Below are 12,496 nucleotides of genomic sequence, written 5' to 3' on the forward strand. Positions count from 1 at the left end.
CGTGCAAACGCGAAACGGCCAATTACAACTAACATAATTAAATGCATTTGATGACGTAATTGGGGGCACACCAGCTTTTCTTATGCTTGTTTCATGTTTTAAAGCACTTATAAGTGAACCTTTGAAATTCCCTATTATGGGCATTTTAGGACACAACTTAATGTACCCCGAGAAACCTCCTATCTTGAAAGCTTAAATTCAGCTCTGAACCGTTTAGGAGCTTTCTATCTTCAATTTTTTAGGAGGCTGTTCTACTCTGCTGAACACATAAAAAACGCAGGCACGAAATACTCACTGTCGGGGAGTGATGTCGGGGGGTCAATCAAAAATTGGGAAAGCACACTTATTCATTGGCTTCACGTGAGATACCTTGAGTGGTAAAATATAACTGAATCAATCATTGTTTCCATATAATTGTACTTCCGGTTGGGATCTATTATGCCGATTTACAACTGATTCTTTCTATGTTTACCAGTAAAAAAAAGTTATTTATTCTGACCGCAAACCACGTTTCGATAGCTGAGTTTTGGTTTTTGCTGTAAGTTACACCAGAAACAGAATCAGCGTGAGAATACCCCCTGGTTGAAGATTCATAGGTAGAAATAAAGCTTATAAAATACAGAAAAAAAAACAATTGCTAACTGCCTCCGCATAGGATGGAGAGGAATGTATTTCCTAAAGGCTGGTCAGAAACAAAAAAATCTAAATGGAATTCAAAAATCCACAAATCTAAGCAGTTGGGACTTAATGTGCACTTTTATCAAGCTTAGATAATTTGTGGCGAATTTTTTTTAGAAAAAAATGTTTGAGGAAGCAGAAGAGTAATAAGGACTTATCTATCCAAATAGGGAAATTTAATGTATAAAAACTAAGTCTTGTTTGGCATACCCCCTGCTTATCTTGGGTGGTGTTGAATTATATGCATTTCATTTGAATTTATACAACCCCCGGGAATTGTTAAAACACTTGAAGTTGAGTTTTTGAAGTATTAACTTATTTACGTACTTATCCACTACCATTCTCTCATCTAGTATCCGGTTCGCCAATAACTATGAGTATTAACTAACCTAAATGAGTTTTTGAAGTATTAACTTATTTATGTACTTATTGATTTTGAAAAAAAAACTTTTAAATTCTAGTCTACGATTAGGCCGAGCCAAGAATAAAAATTCGTCAGAATTGAAACCAGCCTTACTTCCCGTCCTAAATTTATGATTTATCACCACCTGTGGGTATCTCCTCAAATGAAACTAACATTTTGAGCCTAAATGGGCCCAGTAAAAACTGAATGATACTTTCCTATTCTATTAGGCCCAAAAAAAGGTAGCAGATATTAAACTAGAGATCAAAGAAGCCTACATTCGATTTTCTAGACTCACCGGGTCAATACAATAGCCCGGGAGGAATGTTCCTCGCTACCTCCCTGTCTATTTAAATTAATCTTTTTTCCAGCTAGTATGCACTAATGATGGTAAGGTAACTCATTTGTTGTTGAACCTTTTAACATAACTTAAAAACAATAATATCAAATGTCTTTTATTACAAGATCGATGTAACAGCATCCGTACCTTTGCGTGTTCAAAATTGACACAGAAATTACTACTACTAATAAAAGAAAGGTCACTGACGTCCCTGACTTAAGATAAACAAAAGAGTTCCAAAGATTCAGCGGAACTTTTATTATATCATAACATAAAAGAGAAAATTAAAGTGAATGGTGGTGGAGAAAGCCAGGTAAAATCTACATCCTTTAAATATGTTTTGATTTGCAGGAATCAATATTTTGTTCAAAAGGAAGAATCGTTGACATTATAAAGAGAAGTCAGAATAAGAAACTATCTAATGTGTCCTTCCAATAAATGTCTAAACTTTACTTCTAAAGAAGATGCAAATATAAATAAATAGATAAGGTAAAAAAAACAAAAGGAGCGGAACACTTATTATAAAAAATAATAAAAGGTAAAAAAAAGGTAAAGGATGTGGTACAAGACCCTTAGGGTCCGTGCCAGTGATGCTGATCTCTGTCTCAAGGCACTTTAGCCAGGAAGTGCAATGTGTCACCTATTATGTGCTTTTGTACACCCTTTCTACCTTTCCTGCTCTACCCTTTCATTTTTTCTACCCTACCCTTTGTTCTACCCTTCCTATAGAACATAATAAAATCTAAAAATATAAAGAAAGTGGAAAAAAATCAATCTTTAAAATCAAGAAATAATATACAGAAAGAAAACTTGAAAAAACGAATTCGCTGACTTTTAATCATATCCCTCCTTTCGCTCGTGGTTTCGGTCCATAGAAATATAGCCTGATGCCACCTTCCTCCACTTGCTTCTCTCGCTGCTGTCAAAAGCTTGAGCTTTTTGTTTTCTTGATGTCATGTTTCTAGCATTCTAGATTATGGTGTATTCTAAGAAAATTTTTACATTTCTAGCATGATTAGTTTGCTTATTTTGTAGAAAAAAGGAGAAAGCGTCATCTCACAAAGACATTCCAGAATTGAATTAATATACATAAACAAGAACATTATCACATTTTTGGTTACGGACACTCGTTAAGGAGTGCAAACACGGACGCAGGGTCTTTGTTCTGGCAGGAGGCGGACCTTACAATCGATGTAAAAATTATAAACGATATGAAAGAATAATCGTAAAAATTTCAAAATTGTAGCATTGCAAAATGTATTGTCCAGAGACATTTGCCTGACCATTCAAAGAAGGAGGGTTGACTAGGGTAAGCCTTCCTTGATACCGTATGGTTGGGGGCACATACTGCCAAGAATTTCTTTGTAACACGACTACGTTAGTCATTTGCTAGCTAATCTGAAATGTTTCAGAAAGTGAGATTTTTTCCCAGCATCTCCACCCCTTGCAACTGCTATAGATACGATTTTATCCATACAAATCTGCTAATTATAAAATATGTTTGTCCACATCCAATTAAACATTGTTAGTTTCTTTAAATTTCTGGAAGGTCTAATAAGTCAATAAACCTATTTGAATTCTTACAAAGAATTTACAATGAAGGATCGTTTATTCCATTATTTCAGCAATAATGTTTTGAAAGTCAAATTAGTGACTTACTCACAAGCCTAATAAACGTAGAATATTTCGATATAATCAACGGATGAAGAATGCTCATTAATTTTCCAATACATGAGGGGGTTTCTTGCGAAACCCCCTCATTTTTGAGAAAACTGTTTCTTCAGCTTGATCAGAGAGAAATGGCATGAGCTTAAAGCCAGCTTTTCACCGTAACTTTCATTTTAGCTATCCAGAAGACTTTCTTATGAGTCTACATTTATAGTCTCGCAATTAGGTTTTAGTAAGGCAGTTGTATGAGCCTTGTCAAGGTCGCAATGCCAGATCATAAGGCATGGAGTAGTTCTCACAAAAAATTGATTTTCGGTGCCCAGCATTCTTTGAAATCTAAAACCAGGGTAGCAGTTAGTTAATTTTGGAATGCAGACAACTAATTCCAGTGTCATATAAAAACCAATACAAAAATAGATGGCGTGATAGTATGTTCTTGATCATAAGGTAGTGGTCAGATTGTTACTTGCTATTTTTAGGGATTTTGGCACAGTTAAGAGAATGGAGAGGTTTTTTCGAAACAGCTTATCTTTTTAGTAAACGCTCATAGTGTGACCTTGAAACAACTTGGTAATAATACGGTTTCCAAAACTCTTTAAAGTCTAATTCCCATTTTGCAGTAAATAAATTAAAAAAAATCTGACAGAAAATATTTTATTCGAGAAATAATCCATATTTTTAGTTAAACATGAGCTCCTTCTATTACTCCTACTAACAATTCACGGCATCATTTCGCCGCTTGAGGCCAACACAACTGCCTACACTCCTCTTCTATCCCAATCTATTCAACGTTTTCCTGTTTACCCCCCCCCCCCCAAGAAGTTCCAATTTCCTTTAAATTCTTACGGTATCTTCTGAATTCAGAAACATAGAAACATTCGTGTTTCAGAACCATACTTGACCACTGTCATCCCTTTAGCCTCCAATATTCTAACCTTGGTTCACGGACTTACCTTCCTATTCTTCTAAAACAAATTTCAACTGTAAAAGAAAACTCCATGGGCCTTGGCTTAAATTTGTAAAAATAATGTTTTCGATTTTTAAAAAACTTAGGTGAGAAGGTGGACCCCAAAGCCCACTCTAATGTGCGTATGTGCCTGATTCGGACCTCTCCAGAGCAAAATCTGAATCCCTTCACTTAATGAAGAACTTTCTAGTAATATCATTTTCTCAACTATATCAATTAGGGACAGCAAAAAAGTTTATATACCTTTTTTTATTTCCCTGTTTTTAATATGCGACTTCCCAATCAATTACTGAGACAAACCATTGATTGTAGCACGCCGTCACACACACTTTTCCTCTCCACTACGCTTTCCAGAGCCTTAGTCTTTACCCTATCTCATGAGGATTCTACTTCCAATAGCATTTTTTTATTCTAACAACGGAATCATCAAAACGAAAACCTCTTTTGCCCCCTGATTCCATCTTCCATACCTGGAAACCAGAGATGAAAGATGACTAGTCGCGTATGGGCCACATTACCTACAACCATATCAAGAAGATACAAAAAGGTTAAATTCCACTAAAAAGGAACAACGCATACGTATAATTAAGGGTCGTCGGGTTTTGTCGGGTACTCGACAAGTTACAAAACATGAAAGCCCACTTTGATTCATTAAATTGTGGCATCATGGCTCAGATAGATGCCAAATGCAGGATGGCCACAGCTTAGATACCAATACAGTTATGAAAACTCGGTTTATTTTTCAGACACAGTACGGGGTAGCGACTGGAGACAGGAAACTGGTATTGGTTTCTAATTGGCAACAGGAAACTGGTATTGGTATCTAAACTGTGTTTGCAACAAAACAAAATTGTGTTCCCGCCTATGGTGCTGTACGATCTACGCATCGGAGCGAGGGCTTGGAGGAGGCGCCAAGTTCAGAGCTCTCTACCAAAAGCTTCTCATGGGCAAGATAGGAGTTTTCATAACTGTATCGGTATCTAAGCTGTGAGAGTGGTATACACCTAAGCATAGCAGGCTTCATTTACAAGAAAACTTTTATTGAACTATTGACAGCAATATCTATTTGTCCGAATCGCTCAGAAATTACTACCGTCAAAGGTCTCTGATCAGGCAAGGGACCTATTACCCATTCTATACAACCACGTATAGAAGAAACAGAAAGTTAAAATGTATATAAAAAAGGCATAGAACGTACCTGTCAATAAGAGGGCCTTCTGGTTTCATCAAATTTGCCAAGTCACTGAACACAAAAACCCTCTTTGATTCTTTATACCACTTGACCGTATGGAAATCACCGCAATTGGATATATCCACTCGGCATGGTAAAATTATGTCATCACCCTCTAGACCAACAATATTTTCATGAGTCGTATCTGAAAGTAAACAAACAAATAAATATAAATACATTTTTTCCTAATATTTTCCAAGCTTTGTGTCAAAGAATACAAAAAAAAACTTTTAAGACTAGAAACTGAAGGGCTGCACATTCTCCGCCATTGGTGTACATCGCAACGTCGGGCCAAGCTTCTTTGTACAGCTATTAGGATACTTCACGCCAAGCGTGGTAAATTTCCATCCTCCGTGACGTGTACCGCCTGGTGTATGTTATTTTTGATTTGGGCGAACCCTCAGTAGACCTCAAGTAAACCCACCAAGGACACAAAAACACGTATGCCATCCATGAACTACTTAAGCTGCCTACGATTTTTATTTCTTTATATCTGTGAAAGATTGACTTTAAATAAACCAAGTCTAATTTCGTTGACTCCTGTGTTTACGATGACAGCAAACAATTTCGAAGTTTTGTATTAAGAGGACCAGATCCAAAAGTGACTTTCCAAATATAGATTGCCGACATTCAGAAGCTTTTGAAATTGAATATTTAGTTATAACAACGTCAGATCATTAAAAAAAATGTAGAATTCTTTGTAAAAGCCGAAAAAATTGGTTTTCCTGTAAAAGCCGAGAATAACAAATAAAAAGAAAGCTGGGCGGATTTTGTTAACAGTCGCCATGAAAAATATCAGGTATTTAATAGCCTTTCGGCAACATTACAAAAATAACAATCTTGTTTGTTTTTGTCTTTTTGCGGAATGTGTGCTGCAGGCAATAGTGCCGTTAAAACGGCCTTACGAAAATTTTACTCTCAGAGGAGGAGCTATTAAGCTAACAATGAAGCTGCAATTCTTTTTCGCCTGTATAGTGTTTTCGGTCTTAACATTGTACTTTTACTTTATTAAGTTAATTTACTATGCTTTTCCCCTTCATCTTCAGTCTACTTCACAGTTTCGTATTTCTTTATTGTAGGCCGGTAGTAAATTTTGATCTTGTGTTATTTGAAGAGTGGCAGCCATGAGCTCACACCAAGCCATTGTCAATCAAATTTTCTTTCACGAGCACGGGACTAATGCTGACTTTATTTGGTCTTTTTTAGATTTGTTGTTGCTAAAACGACCATTAGAAAATATCTTTTAACTTTTTTCACCTTATAAGGCAATACTGGCAATTTTAGTTCAGAGGAAGAATTATTAAGCAGCAAAGTGAATCACTAACAGGTCTAAGTCACTAAGTCCCCGACATAGTCGGCGACTAACATAGTCGAGCAAACATCTTTCCACCAACACTTATTGATGAAACGGAAACGATCACGACTTTTGTTTGTATTCCTTGTATGCGGGGTGTGTGGTAGGTATGAGCGGCATCAGAACACAGCTCATTTCTGTGGCCTACCATGTATAGACCATTGGTCCATGTATGGTCCATGGTCATGGACAATATACCAAAACATTGTCCATGCATGGACTAATCTATTTAATAACATGTTTGGACCATTGTTCGTATTTTTACTAATTTGCTGCTTGTGCGTTTTGATACTTCCGTGCTCGTTGACAAAATTTTGTTGTGGCGACCATATTTTAGTTATTGCAGATTTTTTTTTTCTAAAGAATAACATACTCGGGCAATGCCTATGGAAGTATATCTTGTTTTCAATGAATGATCTAGTTATTGATTTTAGAATCGTCCTCATATAATTATTAATTATACGAGTCGCAAGTAAGAGATAATCATAGAGTTGACTTTAAAGCCAAGGCAAACACATTTTCTTCTACAGAGAAAACCTTGTAGAGCGCAAATTCCGAATTTGCAACCATGTAAGACCGAACTACAGCAAATAGTAGCTGGAAATTCTAAAACACGTTTAAGTAAAAACTATAAGTGAGGATAATTCTTCATCTGAAGGTGATTCCAGAGTGATATCAAACAGTTCGTGGTAATGAACTGCAAGTAACGAGCGACCCGGCTCAATAGTAACGGAAACAATACTGAACGGAATTTGATACCAAGAGATGCATCAAGAGAATCGGATTTTATACTAATTTCAAATATGTAACTTTGTCAATTTTAGTCTCACCCATCAAAAGTTATAAGCCTAAGAAAATTTGCCTTATTTTCAAAAAAAAAATGCGGAGACACCCCCTAAAAGTCATGAAATCTTAATAAAAATCACACCGTCAGATTCAGCGTATCAGATAACTATACTGTAGAGGTTTCAAGCTTCTATCTGCAAAAATGTGGAATTTTGTATTTTTGCCAGAAGAAAGATCACGGATGCTTGTTTATTTGTTTCTTTTTTTCGCACGGTGATTGTATCGACTCAGTGGTCCTAGAATATCACGAGAGGGTTCATTCGAATTGAAATGAAAAGTGCTAGTGCCCTTTTCAAGTGACAAAAAAATTGGAGGGCAACAAGGTCCCCTCCCACGCCCACTTTTTCCCAAAGTCACCGGATAAAGATTTTGAGATCGCCATTTTGTTCAGCATAGTCGAAAAAAATAATAACTATGTGTTTGAGGATGACTAAATCCCCCACAGTCCCCAGGGGAAGGGCTGAAAGTTCTGAACTTTGCCCATTGTTTGTATATAGTAGTGGTTATTGGGAAGTATACAGACGTCAATACCTCGCTCTTTACGCTAAAATTTTTTTAGTACTTTCTAATTTATTCTAATTAAACAGCCTTTGTGATTCAGGGGTCATTCTTTAAGAATTGCAACGAAATTCGAAAATTAGTATAAAGAGCGAGGTATTGACGAAGGGGCGAACCCCCTCTTATGCGCAATAATTTTTGTTCATTTTAAGTTTTAATGTCGCTCCTTACTTTCAGTTGGAAAAACTTGTTTTTTCATCTAATCTATCATATTGGGAACAAGCTTCCGCAAATGGACAATTTCTTCAAAAGAAAAAATACGCATGGATCATTCTTAATGACTCTTAATGAAACGGAAACAATCCTGACTTTTTTTTTGTCTAAGTATTCTTTGTTATAGTTAAGATGGACCATAGAACAGCGCTCTAGCCTACAAAAGCAATTAAGAAAAATCTCATTTCATAGGCTGAGTTATGAAGTACTAAGTCAGTAGTAAGAGTAATCACGAAGTTGACATTAAACCGAAGTCCAACGGATTGTCTTCCATCAGTAGCAACAGAAATAATCCTGGTGTCGTTCTGTTGTCAATAATTATCTGAGTGGATTGTTGTGCTTATTACAAAGGCGTGTCCAATTTCATCATAGCATTGTGTATCAAATTGGCACCTTGTTCAAGATTGTCTTTAATGGTCCTAGGACTAATTGGGCACTGAGAACTATTTGGCATAGTTCCCTTCATCCTAAATTAGAAGTAAAGATTTGGCTCTCCTGGTAAGGTCTTGCTACTGCAATATAGGAGTCTTGGGATCTAGCAGTAAATTCGCTCGAAAGCAATATTGGGGGAAATCTTTTTTCACATTCTTTGTGGGCAATTGCAGCTTTATTTTAAGCGAAAAAGGCCACTACCATCTAGTAGTGTCTAAGGTTAATTTAAAGCTGAAATTTCGGAAGAGTAACTCCCTCCCGGGAAGTTATGATGTTGGTAGACTTCAGGATGAAAATTTGAGAAAAAAATTCCAGGAACAGTTGAGTACTAAACTTGAGGGTTTAAAATTTGACAATGTGGAAGATGGATGGAATAATTTCAGAAAAACAATTTGTGAAGTTGCTGATGGTGTCCTAGGGAAGAGTGCTAAGACAGCAACTAGGAATATTAGTGAAAAAGCTTTAGGTTTAATAGAGAGTAGAAGGGGTTTGTATAAGAATTATCTGAGCGATAGGTCGTATGAAAACAAAAGGAATGTAAAGAAAGTGGAGAAAGCATTAAAATATGAACTAAGGAGATGTGAAATGGAGGCGATGGATAAAATTGCTGAGGATCTGGAAGATGCGGCTAGACGGCATAATAGTAAAATATTATACTGGCATGTTAATAAATTGAAAGGGAGTAGCCGATCCGGACTAGTCCCAGTTAAAGATAGAAATGGGGTCACAATTAGTGATAAGGAAAAAGTTAAAGAAAGATGGGTGGAACATTTTGAGAATGTGCTAAACCGAGATACAGTTGCAGGAAAAGATATAGATGAAAATGAAAAAGTTTGTGATACCTTGGATGTGAAGGAAGATTTGTTTAGTGAGGAAGAATTAGCGACAGTACTAGAAGGATTAAAAAATAATAAGGCCCCAGGTGCTGATAGTATGATTAATGAGTTCCTTAAATATGGTGGCTCTGAGGTTAGGAATAAGCTACTGAAGATTATGAACATGATTTTTGAAAAAGGGGAAGTACCCAATGATTTTAGGAAAACCTTAATTAAACCACTGTATAAGAAAGGTGACAAGAGTGAATGTCGGAATTATCGAGGCATTAGTCTGGTCTCTGTAGGTAGCAAATTACTGAGTAATATGATACTTTTTAGACTGAGACATGCTGTAGACAAAGTTTTAAGGGAAGAACAATGCGGTTTTAGAAAAGGTAGAGGATGTGTCGACCATGTTTTCACTCTTAGGTTAATAATTGAGAAGTCCCTTCGTTGTCAAACACCTTTGGTCCTTAGTTTTATCGATTATGAGCAAGCTTTCGATTCTGTTGATAGAACAGCGTTAACAAAGGTCTTATCGTTATATGGTATACCAGAAAAATACATTAAAGTGATTTGCGCTATGTACGAGAATAATACTGCTGCGGTTAAGGTAGGAAATGAGGTTAGCAACTGGTTTTGTATTAAATCAGGAGTTAAGCAGGGTTGTGTTCTATCCCCCTTTATATGGATCATTTTGATGGACTTCGTCTTAAGGAGCACAGGAAAGGCAATTGGAGACCATGGAATCAAATGGGGAGGAAGAACGCTCCTGGACTTAGATTATGCTGATGATTTAAGCATATTAGATGAAAGTGTGAGCAAAATGAATGAATTTTTAGAGGTTTTACGAGTTCAGGGTGCTAAAATAGGCTTGAAAATTAATGTTAAGAAGACTAAGTCACTAAGGTTAGGAATAAGTGAAGATGAACAGGTGACCTTAGGTAACGAAAAGATTGATCAGGTTGGGAGCTTCAGTTACCTTGGTAGTATTATTAGTAAAGATGGTGGGAGCAGTGAAGATGTTAAAAGTAGAATAGCTAAAGCTCAGGGTGTTTTTTCACAGTTAAAAAAAGTTTGGAAGAATAGAAAGATAAGCCTACAAACCAAGATTAGAATATTGGAAGCTACAGTGATGACAGTGGTCAAATATGGCTCTGAAGCATGGACACTCCGAAAAGCAGATGAAAATTTACTAGATGTTTTCCAGAGAAATTGCCTACGGATTGTGGTGGGTACCCGGCTGACTGACCGTATTTCAAACAGTAGGTTGTACGAAAAGTGTGGTTCAATCCCGCTTTCTGGGGCTATAATGAAAGAAAGGTTGAGATGGCTAGGCCACGTTCTACGGATGAAGGATGACAGATTACCGAAGATTGTCCTTTTTGGCCAACCGTCTGGGGCTACACGGAAAGCAGGTCGTCCTTGTCTGGGTTGGGAGGATGTCATAAATAAGGATTTAAAGGAAATGGGAACTTCCTGGGAGGGTGTAAAGAGGGAGGCTTTAAATAGATTAGGTTGGAGGAGGAGCGTGCGTAGCTGTGTTGGCCTCAGGCGGCTTGGTGCTGCAGTGAGTTATTAGTAGTAGTAGTAGTAGTAGAAAAAGGCCATTTATGATAAAATGAAGAAGATTAACTGCAGTAGGTACTCTCCTTTTTTACGTATTTCTTCTCGACGATTTATTTTACCCAAACGATCATCTACAGCAGCCCAGAGGTATTCTGGTTATCAATCAATTCTATTACGGAACTCCATCCCTCTGGATGTCCCTCTCTCTCTCCTTTGTTTTATTTTCCCTGTTTTCTCTTTTCCTATTGTTTCGCCTTTTTGGAGTTCTTTCCCAAACGATATATCTCTATCTTATTCTTTTTAAAATTATTTTCAGGAATCTCTCCAACTTTAAAGCCCTTGTTTATTTGTCTTTTTTCTCATGTTCTAATTACAACTTAGTCTTTCCTGTTTCACTACTTTCTTGGTTTCTATATTTTTCTATTATTATAACTACTGCCAGTTTTGTTTCACTGTATGCTAGTGTTTATTCTCCCTCATCTTTATTTCATGTGTATTTTTTTATTTAGCGTATTATTTATGGTTCTTTATTATTGTGTTGTATGGCCCTTAACAAGCAAAGCTTCTTGGGCCGAATAACTTTTTCACATTTGTAATAGTGCTTTAATATTAATAAAATGATTGATTGGTTGATTGATTGAGTAGGTATGTGCTCAGAGTTTTCTAAATCCTCATTTGGAAGTTGCAGCTTTATGGTAGGCAGAAAAAGAAGTTTAGAACAAAATGAAGGAGATTAACTACAACTGGTCAGCAAAGGGTAATTTTTGGATGATTTGAAGGGGGAATTTCAGTTCGGGTTTGATAATTTATCGAATTCAACTATGTTTGAACTTTAATAGGTAGTAAAGTTGAAGAATATTGATCACAACAATTTAGAACCTGAGTCAGATCTAATTTACGAAAAAAAAGCTAAAGTTTTAGCTTTCAATATTTTCTTTAATCCAATTTCCTCTTTCATATTTTCCTAGTCTAGGCTAATTGCTTATGGCAAAGAAATTTGGAACCATTTTTAATGAACAAAACAAAGTGAGACACTAAAGTGCTTTTGAAGCAACATTAAATCGAATTAGGTTTGTAGTTATTTGGCTAAAAAAAGTTAATAATAATTTAAAAAGTAGCATTTTAAAAACACTAAAAACAAAATTCTTGCTTGATATTATGATGTTCTGTAAGAAATGGGTTGATCTGATAGTTTTTTTCAGAAAGGAGTTAAACTCCACACTTACCACAATTTCTATTTTGATCGGCAAAGAAAAATAGTTCTGAACAGTCTACAATATGAACCGTAAAAATGATATAGATTGGTCGTCAGATCCGTAACATCTTAAAAGTCCAGCCTCTGGTTCGAAGTCCAGCCTCTTAAAACAGCACTCAAAATTAGCTCATATATACATTTTTTTTCTCACTCAAAGGTTAAAAATA

At 36.2% G+C, this 12,496-nt stretch overlaps 1 protein-coding gene across 15 annotated transcripts in view; it reads right to left on the reverse strand.

The window, feature by feature from the left end:
• The window catches only part of LOC136028761 (hemicentin-1-like), a 266,427-nt gene that overhangs the window by 193,107 nt on the left and 60,824 nt on the right, over positions 1–12,496 (reverse strand). For all 15 annotated transcript variants that reach the window (XM_065706646.1, XM_065706644.1, XM_065706649.1 and 12 more), the window contains exon 2: positions 5,255–5,432. In XM_065706646.1, coding sequence (XP_065562718.1) covers positions 5,255–5,432 — 178 coding nt within the window. The remainder of the gene's footprint in view (positions 1–5,254; positions 5,433–12,496) is intronic.

This window comes from Artemia franciscana, chromosome 7, assembly GCF_032884065.1.
Source record: "Artemia franciscana chromosome 7, ASM3288406v1, whole genome shotgun sequence".
Classification (NCBI taxonomy): Eukaryota; Metazoa; Arthropoda; class Branchiopoda; order Anostraca; family Artemiidae; genus Artemia; species Artemia franciscana.